Source organism: Dasypus novemcinctus, chromosome 8 (genome assembly GCF_030445035.2).
Source record: "Dasypus novemcinctus isolate mDasNov1 chromosome 8, mDasNov1.1.hap2, whole genome shotgun sequence".
Classification (NCBI taxonomy): Eukaryota; Metazoa; Chordata; class Mammalia; order Cingulata; family Dasypodidae; genus Dasypus; species Dasypus novemcinctus.
Genome location: NC_080680.1, coordinates 57,518,120 through 57,536,962, shown reverse-complemented (window position 1 = coordinate 57,536,962; position 18,843 = coordinate 57,518,120). Strand labels below are relative to the sequence as shown.

The following is an 18,843-nucleotide window of genomic DNA, read 5'->3' as shown; positions in this document are numbered from 1 at the left end:
TGAAGTTAAGAATTGTGGGATTAAGAGTGAGGGAAATGAAGATGGTGTTCTCTCACTTGTTTTCTAGTATCAGTGGTGTATTTGTGCTCCCTGAGCAGCCCATTATGTCATCTGCAAGATGGCCTGGGTGCCATATAGACACCATACCTGGATGAGACCCTGTAGAGTGTTTGAATCTATTTACCCCTCTTCTAATTCATGAGTAATCACCCTGCCACCACCTACACAAATTGAGTATACCTATTTACACCTGCCCTCATGGAATTTACTTTCTAATGATGGGGCTCAGCCGTTAAAGTTGGGTTGAAATTTAAAATGGAAAGTTGGCCTTTGTTGCAGGCACTATGATAGATGTGATAAAAGTGCTAAGAATATTGTGAAGAAGAGACTTCACCTTCATCTTCTCCCTCTCAAACATTAGCAGAAATTAACAAAAGAGGAGGATAAGGAATCTGAAACTCAGGAGAGTTTGTCACTGTTAAACAATTAGAGCCCTCCAATGCATGGGGGTGAGAAGCCTTTGGGTAATACTGCATATAATTATTGACAACTCAGGTGGACCAGTTGGACAAAATGGCCCCTCAGATCACACACTTGCACTCCCCCTCTCAAGTGGGGCTCCTGAAAAATGGCTGCTATGGGATTTATATCACCTCCCGCATCGTGAAGGCATCTGACCCTGACACTGAGGATGATCAGATCATCTTTAAGATTTTACGAGGCCCACAATACGGACATCTGGAGAACATAACAACAGGTACTGGCTTCTTTAATCCATGTAATTGCTCATTTTAAAATACCCGGTGCCTGGCAGTGCTAGAGAGTAATTTAATTAAGTGCAAGCCCATTTGGTAAACACTCCCCAGGGCTTACTGATAGATGCAGTTAATAAATCAATATTGGTGCTAAAGAAGGTTGGAAGCTGAGCTTTCCTGAATTCGTCTTGAGTGAAGAACCAAATAATGTGACACAGCTGTTTATTGTTTATGACTTTTTTTTAATGGCCTGATTATAATATATTCAAAGGAACACACAGTGTCAGGACAAAATTCATATTTGTAACTAATTTTTGTTTCTGTCATGAATTCTAAATTATTTCAGTTCATTTTTAAAAATCTGGGTTTTTTTTTGTCTGATAGTGTCACTAAATTGCATATTATTTCTGCATTTTGAAGACAATGACTATAACTGTCACTTACACGACAGTAGCACAGAATTACAGATTGTTTTACTATTTCTTCCTACTCACCTCTCTCTTTTTAAGGCGCAATGTTTCTAGGCAAAGTAAAATTTAAAGCCTAATTTAGATGCCTTGCAAGTAAGCTAAGTATTAAGACAGTTGCAAAAAAACAACACAAAAAACTACTGAAAACCTGCTTTGGCTGTCTTTAAAGCTGTGGTTAGAATAAAATAGCCAAGCTCTTAACATTTTATTTGATTATCCATAAAATTCATGTGTTTCTTTTTTTGTAGGTGAATTTATCCATGAGAAATTTAGCCAAAAGGACTTAAACAGCAAGACCATTCTTTACATCATAAATCCATCTTTGGAAGTAAATTCAGATATCTTGGAATTTCAAATCATGGACCCCACAGGGAATTCTGCCACTCCTCAAATGTAAATTATTTTGCGTATTCAATAGCCCTGCATATGATGTCCAGAATATATCTTGTTATGAAAGTGAAATGTTCTTTTTCAAACTGAATTTAAGAGGACAAACTGATAGATCATGTCACAAGCTTATAAAATTTATTTTGGAGAAGGAATTTCTTTTTATAACTGAGTGATAATGGAAAAGCCATTGGTGTTTCAGAGCACAGAAACATTAAAAAATTAAATTAAATAGTGCTGGGTCACTCGCACTGTGCATGTAATTGCATACAGTTTCACACACAGAGGTTTCTGTCCTGGCAATTCACTAGTGCCCAAGACTGCACTTGCTGTCTCATGTACAAATTGTACAGCAAGAGGTCACTCTAAGACCATGTTAGTCACCATGGTTTTCTAAAATATCTCGAGACAAGAGGAATGAGGTGGTCAGGAGTGATTAGCAAAACATCATCTTTTTCCCTGATATAGGTAAGGCGAAGACGGTGTAGAGTGGAAAATAGACTTGGGGAAGCATTAAGTGACTCTCAGAATGTGTTGTAATATATATGACCCTTAGAACTAGCAAGAGTAAAACTCCTCAAATTAATTAGATTAATAGACCACAGTAATTTTACTCACTGGGTCCATATTCTCGACTTTTCTGGAATGTAGACCTTGGATAACTTACCAGCTGGCAGACAATCATAGAAAGGTTTTTCTTGCTCAGTTTTCTTTTTTTATTTGATGCCCTTCCCGGTCACCTGAAAGAAAAGTTGTTCATTTATTATTTATTTTAGTTTAGTTTTAATATTCACCGTATCCTGGTCATACTACAAACCATGAATGAGTACAGCCTTGTTATTGTCCTTTTATGATGGAATATATACAAAGGAAGAAAAGAGAGCTGAGAAATTCACTTCTGTGCTTTTCATCCTGGATTTTTCTTTCCAATGCTAAATTGTAGTTCCAATATTCACCAGCAGAGGTCTCTGTAGTCATTGTTTTAAAAAGTGTCATTTCTAACAAAACAATCCCCGGGATCCCAGGTCCATTGCCCTGATAAAATGGCCCTCTCCAGCTTCAGATTCATTACCTCTACAGATTTTTATTGAGTAGCTACTACATGCCAAGAACACAGTAATAGGAGCTGGTAAATAGGAGTGAACAAGGAAAGCCTGACCCTTGATATTAAAATATGATCCTGAGATTATATAGCTAAAATGATGACCACCACCTACCTGTTAAGCTGCTCTTATCTCACCTAAGATTGCTCAGGGTCACAATATTTATAAAAAATATATCAATTACTTGCAACTTCAGAAAGATGACTTTCAATTCTCATGAAACCATTAAAAAAAAAAAAATCTGGCTCCCAAACATTATTAAATTGACACAGCTTGGCTTTTTAAAATAATTTTTTAATAGTTCTACTACAAAACATAAGAATATTGATCATACTTTCCATTGACCTCATGCTGATCTCTTGTCTCTGCGTGTGAGTACAGGATTCCTGAGAAATGTTTTTCCCCCAGCAATGAGCTGGGTTGATGCTTCTTCACCCACAGGCTGTTTTCACCCTCATTACCTAGAGCATTATCTTTTCAAACAATCCTCAGATTCATAGGAGACTCACAGCAGAATACACCAATAAATTATGCAATTTATTTTTAACCTTAATTGAGGATTAATGCAGAAATAATTTTGATCTGAAGTGGAAGTTACTCAGCATTTACTTTCATAATTTTTAATGGTATAGTTGTCTCCCAAATTCTCAACTCATTTGTAAGTAGTTTTCTTTTTGGAACTAGGAGCACATTTTCCAATAAGAAATAGTGTATGAATAGTGGGATGTTTTCCCAAGACAGCAAAAGCTTAGTCACACTGAAACTATAAATCACACGTGGTACATTTGCAGTATAATGGTTTTCTGCTTTATTTCATTGCTATTCATGTAATCATCACAAACACCTGTGAGTTAGCAACTGTCATAAACCGGAATTTACAGATGAAGGAACTGAGGCACAGTGATGTGAAGTGGCTTTTCCAAGCTTACACACAAATTAGTGAAGGAGCTGGGATTCAGACCTAGAAAGTATGGCTCTAGAGTCCATGGTTTTCCTCGCTGCACTAAAAGAAGTCTCAAGCACTGTAATGACTGTGCTAAGCTGACTAATGGAGCAGCAGATTCATCTCCAGACATTGGCTACAGGTTATCGAGTGCTGGTGTTAAGATTAGTTCCATCAGTCATGGAGACATGAGTGCACGCCATGTCTGCCCCACTGTGAATTAGGATATAGATGATAAACCACTGGACTTCGAGCCAAAAGCCAAGGCTTGCACTTTGGCTCTGTCATTCCTATAGGTAATCAATCGTTCAAGCCTTCTTATCTCCTCTATAAAATGGGAGCAATCTCACATTCATTTAGAGAAACAAATGGGCAAAAATATATGAAAACACCTTGTACATTTTAATGTCTTTAATAGACGTGTCCTGTGGTGGTGATTGCTATTGGTTATTAATTCATGTGGGTACAATGCTTGGCCATCTGAAGAAGTAACCTGAAAATGTTTGGTGGCCAGCTAAATTCTGCCTCTATTAGAAATTGATTCTGGGATGATTCACAAAGTGAATAGTCAATACGCTTATTAATTAATAAGCTACATGCTGTGGAGCTTTGTGCTCTTTGGTTTAGACAGGATTAAAGCATTAATAGTTTTCATATTTGAAGGGGTGAAATACCTTCTCTAAAAGAGGTAAAAGGACTGGTGGGGGCAATCTAGAGCAGAGAGAGGCCTCTTTTAAAGACTGAGAAGGGCCCACCTTTGGTGGAAATGTCCCAGAACCTTGATTGCTAGTAAGTTTTTGATATTACCGCATTTCTGTGGACTAACAGTTCTGAAGGTTCAATAGGTATTCCATTAAACAAATGAATAAAAATGGTTAGGAAATGTTGGTTTAGGCAAGCTCATCAAGTTATTGCTAGCTTGTATGGTTGTTTAATTCCATTGCTTCCCAGAGTCATCAAGATGCTTTTTTTTTAATGGATTGGGGATCTCAGAGAGGGATGTAATGCAACATTTCTAAACTTCACTTGTCTACAGAACCACCTCTGCCCTCCCCCAGAATAGCTTAAGGAACATTTTTTTCATGGAATGCATTTGGGAAACACTTCATTATAAATAGACATTGTTTTATACACTGAAATCCATTGACATTTGCATAAATATTTGGATTTGGCTAAGTGCCTAAATTTCAGGCACTGTGCTAGGTGCTTTCACATATGTTGGCTAATTAATTTGCAAAATGCAATTCTCTGAGGGAGATAAGGAAATCAGGCTCAAAGCATTTAAGTAATTGGCTCAAAGTCATTGAGTGAGTGGCAGAGCCAAAGGTGAATCTTGACCTCCTGACCTCAAAGCCAGGGGCCTTTGTATTGACTCAGGCTTTGGCCTTCATTACTTAGTCAAAAGCTCATATCTGTTCTCTATTCCAACTTCAATTTCCAGGATGATCTGCAGAACTCCCAGACTAATTTCCACAGGTTCCCAACATTCAGCAAAAACACCTCGGCGGACCACATAATATGGCCTACTTCTGCCTAAGGCCGTTTTCCTAATATGTCTTCCACTTTGAGCTTTTGCTTATTATACTCACCAAAAATAAACAAACAAAAAAATAAATAAATTTTAAAAAGTGAACATTGAAAGAAAAGTTGAACAATGTTGAAATTCTTGGTAATTCCATGAAATCTTCTCCAGCTGCAGCATGATTCCAAGCCCACTGATTCTTCCCCTCTGTCTGGCTACCCACATTCTAGCTCTTTCATTATTCAATCTTGGACTTAACTGAGCAGGGACAAAAGAAATACAAAAGAAAAGGAATTTCTAATAGGTGAACTTAGCAAACTTTTAGCAACTTTTATGAAACACCTTGTAGGGGATGAGGTTGAACCTATTGGCTAGATAAAGCTTTTATGTTATCTGCAAGATGTGAATGAAAGTGCTTGTGTCCAGACTTAATATAGGAAAGTATAGAGGAAGGGATGGGAAGTAGCACTTAGTATGCATCCACTGTGTACAGATGTTTTATACATATTAACTAATTTTAATTTTAGTTATTTTATGCATGCCTAATTCTCTTCATTTCACAGATAATGAAATTGAAACCCAAAGAGACTGAGTAACTGACCGTAGTCACACACTAATGATTACAACGCACTTGTTTCGGGTACTCACCATGCTACCTCCTGGCTAAACACTCTGTTTTCTAATTATCATGAGAAAAAAGACAGAAATGAAAACACAGGTGTTCATAGCATTATATTATAGAGCTTAATATCATCATCTTTGAATTTATATGTCTTACATTGAATACTGGAAAAAATGTTTTTTAACATTTCAACTTCCTTTCTTAAGTTATATGCTACTTGATTATAAATGAAGATCGTTATAATAATAATAATTTAATTACAATTTTAGCTTCTATAAAACTTCACTGAGAAGTTCAAAACACTTAATGAACACTCATTAAGGTTCATGTAACCCCTTTGAAGTACAGACTCATCATTATTACACTTTGGGACATGAGGAAACTGAAGCATAGAGAGGCTCAGTGCCTTTTTCACAGACTCTTATTAACCTGGATCAATGTCCCAAATCCCAAACTGGTGTTTTGTTTTGTTTTTTTCCTTTTTGGGGGGGTATTTATTTATTTATTTTTAATGTTACATTAAAAAAATATGAGGTCCCCATGTAGCTCCCACCCCCCCTCACCCCACTCTTCCCACATCAACAACCTCTTTCATCATTGTGGCACATTCATTGCATTTGGTGGATACATTTTAGAGCACTGCTGCACCACATGGATAATGGTTTACATTATAGTTACACTCTCCCCCAGTCCACCCAGTGGGCCAGGGCAGGACATACAATGTTCAGCATCTGCCCCTGCAGTACCACTGAGGACAACTCCAAGTCCTGAAAATGCCCCCACATCATATCTCTTCTTCCCTCTCCCTACCCTCAGCAGCTACCGTGGCCACTTTCTCCATATCAATGCTACATTTTCTTCCAGTACTAATCACAAGAGTTCCAGAATAGAATATCAGTAAGTCCACTCTAATTCATACTCTATTCCTCCATCCTGTGGACCCTGGGAAATCCACTCCACCTCTATATCGAGAGGGGGCTTAGATTCCACATGAATAAAGGGTGCAGTTCTCCTGCTTGCCGTTGTAGGCACTCTTGGATCCCTCCAAACTGGTGTTTTAACCCCAAGTGGTTATTTCAGTTAGTTCCTTCCTATACATGACTCAAGTAGCTAAAAAGTTAAATAAGAAAAAGAATATATTTATGACTCCAGAACAGGGTTTCCAAACCTCAGCATTATTGACATTTTAGGTTGGATAATTCTTTGTTGTCAGGGGCTGTCCTGTGCATCACAAGATGTTTAGCAGCTCCCTGGCCTCTGCTCACTAAATGTCAGTAGTACCACCCACACCCAGTCATGACAATCAGAACTCTCTCCAGATATTGCCAAATGTTGAGGCCCACTGCCTTAGAAAGTAGCATTTATCTAGTTTAAGAAATCAGGATGTATGGAAGATTATTCTTTTAACAATGTCATAATGCTCTCTACTCTAATAAAATCCAGTAATAGTAGAAAACCCAGATAAGTCAGGGCTAGAAAGAAGATGTAAGGATCATCTAGCTTAGTACCTTTTCCAAGCGTGTGAAATATCATGATGTAATTCTGATTGAGGAGAAAAGCAGTTTTGAAGGTCAGCCTAGCTTGGGAAACATTAAGCATGTGAACTATGAATGAATCATGGTCTACGTGACACCCACATATTCAGAGCTTTCCAAATTTCTCAATAGCTGTATGTCTGTCATGGGCTCCTGCATCTGTTTATTTACATGATGCCAAGCTTACAGCTATTCGACTTTTTGCAGAGACTCATTGCCAGGTGATGGACTGCATCTCTAACTTTTCTTCCAGGTGTTAGGGTAGAGTTTAAGCAACCATAGTCTCAGAGTAGAAAGATCATCTCAAATATAGTACTGCAAAAAAACAAAAGAGCACATTTGAAACGCATGTTGTGCATATCCTGTACATAAGCAAGAGCTTTGCAATTTAAATATTTTTCTGGAAATATGCAGCCTGGCTATAATTTCATGGATTTTCAATAGATCTTTATTTTGTTGTAGTGAAGAGTTTTAAGAAAATAAATTATAACATTGTGTAATGACAGCCTGAGCCTCCAAGCATTATGCAGCATTCTAATTAATGGTGCATCAGGGAAATGCAGACACATTCTCCAACATTAAGACCCTTTATGCTTTGAAGTTGAACATCCCTCTGAAAGCTTCCCTTCTGGATCTAGAGCAGCAATCAAATTGCATTTAGCTTTAGGCCCTGAGGTCACCTGGATCTGCAAATTGACATTGATGAATTTTTGCTTGTCATGGTTAGCGTTAGCAATGGATGGATTGTCAGAAGACTTGGACATTGAAGCCCATTTGAATTTTACTGAAACTTAGCTGAAATCCATCCAAGTTTATCCATCTCACTCTTATTCCCTGCCCTTCTTTTCTTTCTTTTTCATCTTTCTGTCTTCTTCCCTAATCCCGCTTGCTGATTTTTTTTTTTCCTTCCTCATTTTATCTATACCCTTTAGGAATTCTTTACCATATGTTATTGCTATTGGCATTCATAATGTCCTTATTGCTTGTTATCTTATAATTCTTTAAGCATGGTCATTTATTTCCTTTTTAAGTTTGCTTTATTTCAGTGTCAGATGTGTATTCAGGTGCATCAAAGAGCCATGAGGGTCTGAGTATTTTTTTTTTACTACAAAGAGTCCATTTTCATGTCAAAAATTTTATGAAGCCCAGCATGCCAATAATGATAAATTTCATACCTATTGATTGAGCAAACATGTGTGTTCATACCGGTTCATGAATTCCTTGCAATAATTCCATGCTCCCATTATTAAGCCTGCCCCACTGGTACATGGCCCTCATGTTGGGAACCAGTGTTGTTGAGAGTTTATTTTGTCAAAAGATAATATATAATATTTCATATCAATGTCTTTCCCAAAAATGAATGTTTTTTTGAAATTAATGATGGCTAAATCCTTTCCCTTGAGAACATGCAAGTTTGAGTCTCTTTTCTGCCATTAATAACTGTGGGAACTTCGGCAAGCCTTTTAACCTGTTTCATCATTTGTACAATGTGATTTTAATACTTGCCTATCTGCTGTCACAGGGTTCTTATAAAGAGCAAGTGAGATAATGGTAGTAAAAGTTCTTTGTAGACTAAAAACATACCAAACAGGCATAAGAAAATGTTGTCCTTGGTTTAGCTTGATGAACCACCTCTGCCACCATAACATGAATCAGTGGCTCAGTCTTCCAACCAGCAACAAGTTCCTGCAGTCATTTATGATGCATTTCTTAGGATTTTCCCCCTTTCTTTTCCTTTCATGCGCAGTTTGGAATTGAAGTGGTCTCATATTGAATGGTCACAGACTGAGTATGTGGTCTGTGAGAATGCGGGCATGTTGCCCTTGGAAATTACCAGAAGTGGATATTCCATGGACTCAGCTTTTGTGGGAGTAAAGGTAACAACTCTAACATGTATACTGACAAGGTAAAACTTACCATTAATTATTTTCTTAGAAAAATTCAGTCACCAAGGGAATTTCAAATTCCAGGTATGTCAAACTATTCTAAAGATTCTAAGTACAAAATCTCTTTGTCCCTCCATCCTTCAATCTAGCTTCATTAATCCTAAATATAATTTTTTTTTTTAAACCCCATCTTTACAGGAGCAGATATAGATCAGAGTTTGAGTGCCTGCTTCCCATGTACGAGGTCCTGGGTTCAATTTCCAGTACCGCCTAAAAATAAAACAGGACAAAAAAGAACTATGTTTAGTTTTTAAATCTAGTCATTGTTTCTATAAACTCTTTAAGTTTCAAGGTTTGATTTCACAGGGATATTATCCAACCTAGTGAACTTGGTCCAAACTCTGATTTGAAACAAGTAATTGTAGACATTCACAGAGGCAATGTCCACCATGTGGGGAACCCAGAGCAAATTTCAGTCCCCAAATGACTTCCTCTTAATGTGTGCCAGGATGACTTTCCTGGTCTGGGTGGATGAGGTAAATCAGGAGGCTCAAGCCTACTTTAAGAGTAGCACAAATCATGCAAAATTCAGAGAGCATGCATCAATATAGACACCCTGAAATAAAAGGAGTTTTCACATAATCTTCTCTTTTGTATTAGTCAACTCAATAGTTCTTTCCATTGACATAGATGATCAAGAGCAATCTATGGCTTCTAGAACTGAAGGCTTTTTTTAGGAGTAACTGTAACAATAGCTCTTCAGAAGAATGAAAGCATGAACCACAAACTATGGAGAAGGAACCTTAAAGACTCCTCTCCTCAGTCTGATGAAAAAGGGAAAAGTGACATCTTTGTTAAATCTTAATCATAAAAGTAAATTTTGATCATCCTTGGAACCTTTTGCACCTCATTTCTATAATGTCTGGACTTGGTTTTTATCTTTCTAATAGAAGTAGGCTCTTTTCCCCAGATCTGTTGGTGCTCTATTGTTATTAAAATAGCAGAGAACCTGGTATGCCCTATAATTTTCTGACAGATTGCTTATGGGAAAGGAAATAATCTGCCTGAATTGCTTTCTAATAATCCTCTGGTCCCTGAAAGAAAGCACCATATGCTTTAGTCTGGAGTTTGGGCCATACAGCCGTTCACCTTGCCAGGTAGAAAGAAGATTCATGGTGTTACATGGAACCTTTTGTCTACCTAAGCTGAACGCACACTGTGAATCTTCCAGCTGGGTATGCATCTTCAACACATACCACCTCTGAATCTTTCAGGGATAATTCAACCTAGAGCACAACCTCCCCTGTACACAAGGGCTTCTTGGCTGGCTACTTGCCTAGGGGCAGGGCAGAGAGAATGCACTTTTTGCTACATTTTTTTGCCCTGGCTTCAAGCACGTACCTTCACTTGACAGATTTCTACGACCACCTTGCCTCACTCCATTCCTTTTTCCACATAGGCTTCTGTAAACTCAGTGGTGGTAAATACTAGGTAATTGCACATGCAAGAACCATGCAGGGAAATGTAACTTCCAGCATATGGTGGGTTCAGGTGTACAATGGGCTGCCTTTTTACAATAAGAGGCTGTTCGGAAGGAGCCTTGGCATGGTAGACCAAGAGTAAATAGAAACTGAGGAGGTAACAATACCCTTCTCTAGCACAAATGTTTACACTGCAGGCCGCAAGAATTCTTGAAAGGTGACTGTGCCTGTCTTAGGTTGTCCTCCCAGGCCCATTGATAGATGATGGGACATTTGATTTGAAATGGAGTTATTGTCTGAGGCCAGAGAAAGAGGAGTTTTTCAGTTTTAATTCATGCCTTTGTAAGAATATGCAGAAATATACTCACCCACTTTCCCGACCATCGTAAACATCGGATGAGTTTGTAAGAGTAAAAAGTAGCGACTGCCTGTTGTGCTTACAAGGGTTCTCATTTGGTGTCATTTTTAAGCACCCTCTTGGGGAAATAAAGGCTGAGGATTCCAGAGCGCTTATGTCATCACTTCGTTTTAGCCCTGGAGTTGAAGGGCACAGTAGTAGCCAGTAGTCTCATTAGACTAGGAAATTGGTTTTTTCCACACTCGCTGAGGGGAGCCTCTAAAGCCCGCAGTTCTTGGTGCCACGATGCCTTTGCTTGGCGGTTCACCATGGCTGTCAACCCACAAAGCTTCCATTCATGTCAGTGGAGAGTGGTAGTTTCATCCAGAAAGGAAAATGGGTCAGGCTTATTTCAGTGGAACTCATCTCACGACTTTCAGTGCCCTGGAGCTTGCCGGACACCTCAAAACTGGCACAGGTTTAGGAATGCCTGCTGTTTCTTCTCCTCTTACTTCTTTCCTTTCTTTCCTCTGAGGCACTATTTTAAAAGCAGGTTGAGGTGGAGGGAAAGCAATGAAATACAATTTTACTCATACCAAAGAGAAAAATATTATTTAAAATTTATGCTCTTTTCTCCAATACCAGAATCGTTTGTAAAAGAGAAGCAAAAAAAGCTTTACTTTCCATTGGTATTACTGTAGCAAAAGTTAACTTCAAGGGAGATTGATAGAGCCTGGATCTGAAAAATGGTTTATTATAATAAAAAACACTTTATATTAAAAACACATTTAAAAGGATGACTTGGGTCTAATATGATGGAAAGGCTAGCTATTTCTCTGTTATAGAATGTTTATTTTTATTAAAATTTTTTTTCCTCTTAAGGTTAACCAAGTGTCAGCTACAATTGGAAAAGATTTCACCGTGACGCCATCCAAACTGATTCAGTTTGACCCAGGTACACTTGTGTTTCTAAACTGTTTTACATTTTGAAAGACACTCTGGAGATTGCAGAGAAGGCAGAAATATTATGCAATTTCAGCCAACCAGAATTTACTTAGGGAGCCGTATCACTTCAAGAGAGATGAGTTTGGACTCAAGATTTTGCCCATATATATATATTTAAAAATATATTTATTCAAAATGAGAAGAAAGATCATAACAAATTTGAAATATCAAGACAAAGCTAAGAAAGTCCAGAGGAAAAAACATAATCTTAAAAATTAAAGGCCTATCACAAAACCTTCGTAATTTAATTGCCTCACTATTTCAGTATATTATATTCATATGGATTCCTTAAGGGTATTTCTAAATGATCCCTTGGTGATAATGGAATAGGTTGCTATCATGAGGGTCCAAGGGAAATTTTTATGTAATTAAATACCTTATATTTTATTTTAAATTTTCAGAAATAGTTTGCTAGTTGCAAAGGGGAATAAAAAAATATATGGTGCCTGCTCTCAAAGAAATACAGACATGAAAACAACTCAGTAATAGTACGTTAGTATAGAATGAGCCATTATTCTGGCTAAGGAAAAACCTGGAGGCCTTCCTAGGGGAGGCGGCATTTTGAGCAGGTAGGAACAAAACAAACTCCAGGCCAAAGAATGAACACAAAAGCATTGACCACATCTTTGGGAAACTGCAAGTTTCCCTGCCTTCTGTGGGTGGAGGCACGGAGCTCTTCACCACCGCTTTGCTTGGCTCTCTGTCTCCCTCTGGTCTGGCTTGGACCTAGATCACCTGGGCACAGGCAAATGAAAAGTCCTTGAGGAGCAGCCAGGAATTGTGGCTTTGTGCTTCCTGCCTCTAGGAGGACTTCACCAAGTCTAAAATCTTGTCATTTTCTGCCACTGACACATCATGTTTTTTTTTTTCAGCAAAGGTAAAACAAAACGGTAGAAATACCAACACCATCCCAATGTCGACAATCTTAACATTAAACATAGAAAAGAAGCATCTCTCCATGGCTTGCCATGAGTAGCATGATGTTTGATGGCCTTAAATTTGGCATACAGCAGCCCACCACATATTGTTATTGATCTCCTTCTTATGAGTCTTAACTTTCTGATTTGCATAGTGTTTCTGTATTTGATGTTGACCCTTAGGCTGCTGCAAGCTCTTGTGTTCTGGTCAACCCAGAGATGAAAGGGTCGGGTTCATTTGCACTTGGCCCTTTTTTTACTTCATGTTAAGGCAGTCACCCAACCTTCTTGCTTGCTGACAGTCAAGTCTTTGCCACATGTCATCTTTACTATTTGAGGTCTGTTTATCACAAGATCGGGAGTGTGATTTTGGCTCCAGCAGGTTCTGAGTCACTCACCAAGTTCTCTGTTTGGACTGATAGGAACTAGACTATATCACACTCAGGGAGACTCTGAATTTACCTCCTTGGATAAGATTTCACTGGATAAGATAAATATCCATTTGTCTAGAAGAATTTATATCCTATTTTGAGTAGACACTAATGACTTCAGGGGCCTCTGAATAGTCTTATGTCTTAGAAATTATTTTGACATTTTAAGAAATATCATAAACATATCTTATAACTTAAAAAAAAAACAAAAAAAAACCCTACACTTGGACTGTTTCTCGTTTTGAAATTTATCAGCCAGAAACAGTTTCATAACCTGGAGTGCTTTAGGGAATTTTCAAGTTCCCTGTGTCTGCAGGTCCTGTAAATATTTATTGGTTTACTCCCCTTTGTGAATCCTTACCTCTTTGGGGTGTGGTATTTTCCTCTCCCTTTTGCCCAGAGCAATCTGTTCATTTCTTTAAAAACAGCAGCTTCCATGATTGATGAAGAAAGAGAGAGTAAGCAATCAAAGACAGTAGGACATTATTCGTTTGGGGAACTCTTGGGAGGGAGCTAGAAAGAAATGGAGTGACTTTTCAATCTAGTAAATTATATTCAAGTATGCTTGCCTTGCAACTATTGTGCCAAACCAAAAACTAATCCTAACTACTTTGCATTCTATTGTGACTTATCTCTAGTTGAAGTGTAAATATTCTCAAGAAAATAATTGTTTTCCTTGGAAATATGTGTTCTTGAAAGGTTTGTTGCACTCTTAATTGAGATGTCATCATTCCTCAGAGTCAAAATGTTTTCCAAAAGAACAGATCTTTAATGTGGCATTTGCTAAAACACATTGAGAAAATTGTCTTTCAGTACAGAGATCTGCTTTGCAAGAAAATATCCAGGAATTAGCCTGTTCTGTAAAGTGGGATATGTCTGTGTAAAATGACATTTCCTCTCTCCTCTTCAGCACCTTTTGTTTTGTGGGACCAGGGGGTCAGTTCAAGCCTTCTGAAACTGTGTTTATATCTCAATGACTTAACAAATACTTTGCACCTTGAGAGTAGGAGAGGTAGGGGAAAAAAAACAATAAGGATCTTACTTCCAATTTCATTAACCTAAAAAAAAGTGGACCTATGTGCACATGTGGTATGCATAGAAACAAAGATGAAAGGCAGAAAACAAATCAGAAGCACTTAAATGAAATTTGGAGTAGAATTTCTCTCCATCTAGTTCTACTCCATAAAGCCAAAGAAAAGCTTTGTGTTTTGTTTTGTTGTTGTTGTTGTTTTCAGGGGGATACTGTAGTGCTTTTTGTTTATTTTCAGTAATGCTTAAAATAGGAGGACATTTGGTTGGAGCTTGTAAATATTTTTCTGTATTGGATTTTTATTTGAATAAATGCTTAACTTTATGGACTGTGACGGAAAAACAGTTCTCCATATACTAAAAGTCTTAGTATTCAGAAGCTTTCTTCATTGCTCAGCCTCTTATCTCTTCATGCCAGTTTTATTGTAACAGCTGCCTCTGTGGTCTCTCAACTTCTAGCCTCTGCCCATCTGACAGGGCCCCCAAGGAATCCCACATTATCACCTCCAGGTTTCTTTTTCTAAAGCACCCACCTTCGACATTTCAGTTCTCCATTTAAGAGTCTTCCTCATTGCCTCCATTTCAGTCTGAACCCAGCCAGGTGGTGTCCAGGGCACTCTGCAGTCTGACTACAAAGTGCCTTCGCAGCCTTCTTGCCTCCTGCCCACCCGGTTACCTCTCATCTCAGGCTAACCAATCTGCTCTCCTTTCTCTGATCGAGGCCTCTGCTGTCCTACTGCCTTTGCCTAAGTTGTTTTCCTATTTCTTCCCTCCAAATCTTTCCAACTCGAGTCCACAATGACCTCTCCTTTTTCTGAAAATAGTATTCACCTTCTAGTCCATATCTATATATATATGTCTTGAATAATTATTTGACTTAGTTGACTTTTCTGGTATTCTTATCTCACCTTCTCAGAGATTTTAAACTCATTTATTTTTGTTTTTTGGTTTTTTTTTTCAGTGTTTAAAATTATTTTATTTTTAGTTCTGTATTTACAAAACATTCTCACTTACAAAATATATACAAGCCAAAGGAAGATAATTTTAAATCATCCATAATCCCATCCTCTTGCTGATATCTTATTGATAGTCACTCCTGTCTATTAACTATGAAAAGACATTTATTTTTAACTAAAAATGAGATACACTGCAATAAATAGTTCAAAAGGTAGAATTAAATAAAAGCAAGATCAAAACCAACTATTTCATCAGACAAATTTCTTAGAAGTAGAATTCCTGTGTGAAAGGCATATGTGATATTGTCTTTAACTTAAACATGCCTGTCAGTCTAGACTAATTTAATTTTTAAACTCATTTAGGTCAGGGTTTGGTTTAGGTTACATTTCTTGGTATTCTCCATAGCATCTAATGCAGAGATACAAAACATATATTTTGATGGATTGATTCATTTATCTATGAGATAATAATTATATAATATTTTATATTAGATGCTTCAACCTCTATTTCTGCAAAGACCAAAAGTAATTGATTTAAGAAATCAGTCAATACTGAAAGTTTAACTAGTTAGTTGTCAGCTAATTTTTAAAATAAAATTATCTGAGTTACACCTAATTGTTTTCTAAGTGCAGCCAAGAGTGTGAAAAGTGAACCATTTCATCCCCTGGATTCTGCTGGGGATCGAGGAGGTCTTGTTTACATAAGATCTATAGAAGCCATACTTTTCAGAAAGAAGTTTTCATATGGATGGCACGGTTGAGAGGCAAAACTCTGCAGAAGGCAATCTGCAGGAAAAGAATGAGTCCAAATTTTGAGAAGAGAAGGTTAGGAAAAAAGAATGTTGAACAACCACCATATCAGCATTTAAGGGAGAGAAAGCACTCAAAAACAGAGAGTTAATGAGTAAATGGCAAAATGAGGTTTTAAAAATAGCCCTAGAAGTTTAAACCTTATGTTTACTCTGTCTCCCTTAAACTTGAATTTTCTTTCTCCACTGAACAATAATCTTGCCACCATTTTCTCTTCTAAGTAAACCCAGGGGGATGGTCTGTAATCCATGTTACGGAAACCGGTTAGGATTAGACAATCTCAGAGGTCCCTTCCTGCTGTAACAGTGAGTTTCTGGGGCTGCTTTGCTTCTAGTCTTAGAGGTGACAGGAAGGCTAAGGACATCCAAACCATTTTGTATTAAGTTCACAAAATTGCTGTGAACCAAGCTTGATTGTAAATCCATTAATAGAGTCAGACAGAAAGAGAAAAAAAGATTGGCTCAGTCTATTGCTAGAACTCCCAGACCATAAATTCTCTCTTGGAGGATATCAAACTATTGAGTATTACATCATCAGTAAAAGCATTTGCGGGCTAGAAGGTTCTCAGAAAGTAGGGCTGCCGATGGAAGCAGCTGTCTTTAGAAATCAATCACTTCAGGAATTCCATGAATAGCATGAAGTACCATCCAATAATCACTTTGAACTGTCTGCACCAGCATCTTAAGATTTTGCAACAATATATTAAGATTCTAAGATTATAGTGCTTGTGTATTCTTGTGAAGGAGCAGGTCAGGAAAAATTAAGTTTTTTATCTCATCTACTAACCTTCCCCCCCCACCCCCATCCCTGGCATAATGCAACTTACTTTTTTGTTACAGTGTTTGCATTTAAACGGAATCGTCATTGTCCAGGAACAAATGTGGCCTTTTAATATTATTTGGGAGAACAGCAGGACTTCAGTCAGTTAGTAGCAGTACAATAGCTCACTCAGGCTACAGCAGTCTAGCTGCAGACATGTTAATTAATATATTTCTCTGACACCTAGGTGATTGAAATAGCAATTAAAGAGTAATTAAAATGTTTACTTCTTGTAGGAATGTCAACTAAGATGTGGAATATAGCAATTACCTATGACGGATTAGAGGAAGATGATGAGGTCTTTGAAGTAATTCTGAACTCCCCTGTGAATGCAGTTCTTGGCACAAAGACAAAAGCTGCAGTGAAAATTTTGGACTCAAAAGGAGGTATTCTTTTGATCCTCATCTTGAAATCAAGAGCAGTCCTGGAGCTGTAGCCGCTTGCTTTCAACAGCCAACGTGCTTGATAACGCCTTCAAATCGAAATGCTTAATTTCTTGTCAAGAAAACAACCTCAGTCATGATGTAGACCCTTTATTCTCGTTCTGCTTCATGTGGTTTTCCTCCTGCTAGGAACTGTCGCTTGAGAAAAGCAACAAGTCAGTGCCATGGCTTTTTTTCTCTTTTTTTCCCTTACCCATTTGTTGTTCTCACGGAGGGAGAAACAATGTTGGTGGGAATCTACTGACAATTATTTTCCCCCCAGAGTTTGTAGAGCTGTAATTATCTTCCACTGTTAAAGAGAGCTCTCAGTGCCTAAAATCCAAGCTCCCAATGTAGCGTGACCAGAAAAATTCTAAGAGAGGAAAGAATTGGAAAAAAATAGATGTGAAAGAAGCAGCTGGCTTAGGGATTCGGGAGCAGCTGGAGAATGTTAATGAATGGCTTTGGGTTGCAGAGCCAAACAGATCCTGGATAGTGAATGCTAAAGAACAACCTGTGGACCAAATAAAATAAAGACCAAAGTCCTTGGTGCTCCAATTTTTCCCCCACGAAGCATCCTCTAGCTATTTGTCTTACTAGCATTTGACAAGTGTCCAGTTACTGTGCTCACCCTCAGAACCCTGCTTTTGCACCTGTCATCCCCTGTTGTCCACATTTTTACCTGATCTGGAATCTGTTACATCCTCTCTTTCTCATCCTGTTATAAAAATTGGGACCATCCTTTTCCTTTATAATATCTTTGTTTCTGTATCTCTCCCCACCACCTTTCCTCACCAAATTAATTTCTTTTCCAGTAGAGTTTTCTGATCACATTAATTACCAAAAGTACATGAAGTACAGACATTACCTATATGGTATAAAATATCCAGGGTAGGATTCTAACCTTGGATTTTTTTCCCCCTAAGCATTCCCAGAAATATTTAATAATCATTAGCTGGATTTCCAATAAAATCCGCTCCATCAGGACTTACTGGGTCTTTTTTGTAGGAGTTGAATGCTAATTTTTAAAAATTGTTACTTGGCTTCACTGACATCTTTAAAGAATTTCACCTTCTACCTCTAGGAGATCAAGGAAAGGATGGAATAGTTAGAAGTGCTTGGAGACTGATACTTAATCAGCACATAAAGCTGGTATGTTGAGGAGTACTGTAATATGAAGAGAAGAGAGGCTGTTTCCCAAGTGTATGGTGTGATTATAAAATCATGACAATAGTTTTTATGTGTGGTTGTGAAGTCAATTTCATGACTTCATAATCACTCTGTAGATGTCCAGAAGGGCACAGCTTTCCCAGAGGGAAACTGAAGATGAGTAAAGGAGTTTCTGGCAAATGGCAAAGAGGCAACATCTGGTCGCAAAACCATCCATCTAAGTTTAATGACAAGCTGCTCCGG

At 37.9% G+C, this 18,843-nt stretch overlaps 1 protein-coding gene across 1 annotated transcript in view; it reads left to right on the top strand.

Moving 5' to 3' along the window:
* Window positions 1–18,843, top strand: part of FREM1 (FRAS1 related extracellular matrix 1) — a 161,804-nt gene that overhangs the window by 131,831 nt on the left and 11,130 nt on the right. Inside the window, exons 26-30 of the mRNA XM_058301883.2 lie at window positions 556–757; window positions 1,474–1,618; window positions 9,085–9,214; window positions 11,924–11,996; window positions 17,245–17,394. Coding sequence (XP_058157866.1) covers window positions 556–757; window positions 1,474–1,618; window positions 9,085–9,214; window positions 11,924–11,996; window positions 17,245–17,394 — 700 coding nt within the window. The remainder of the gene's footprint in view (window positions 1–555; window positions 758–1,473; window positions 1,619–9,084; window positions 9,215–11,923; window positions 11,997–17,244; window positions 17,395–18,843) is intronic.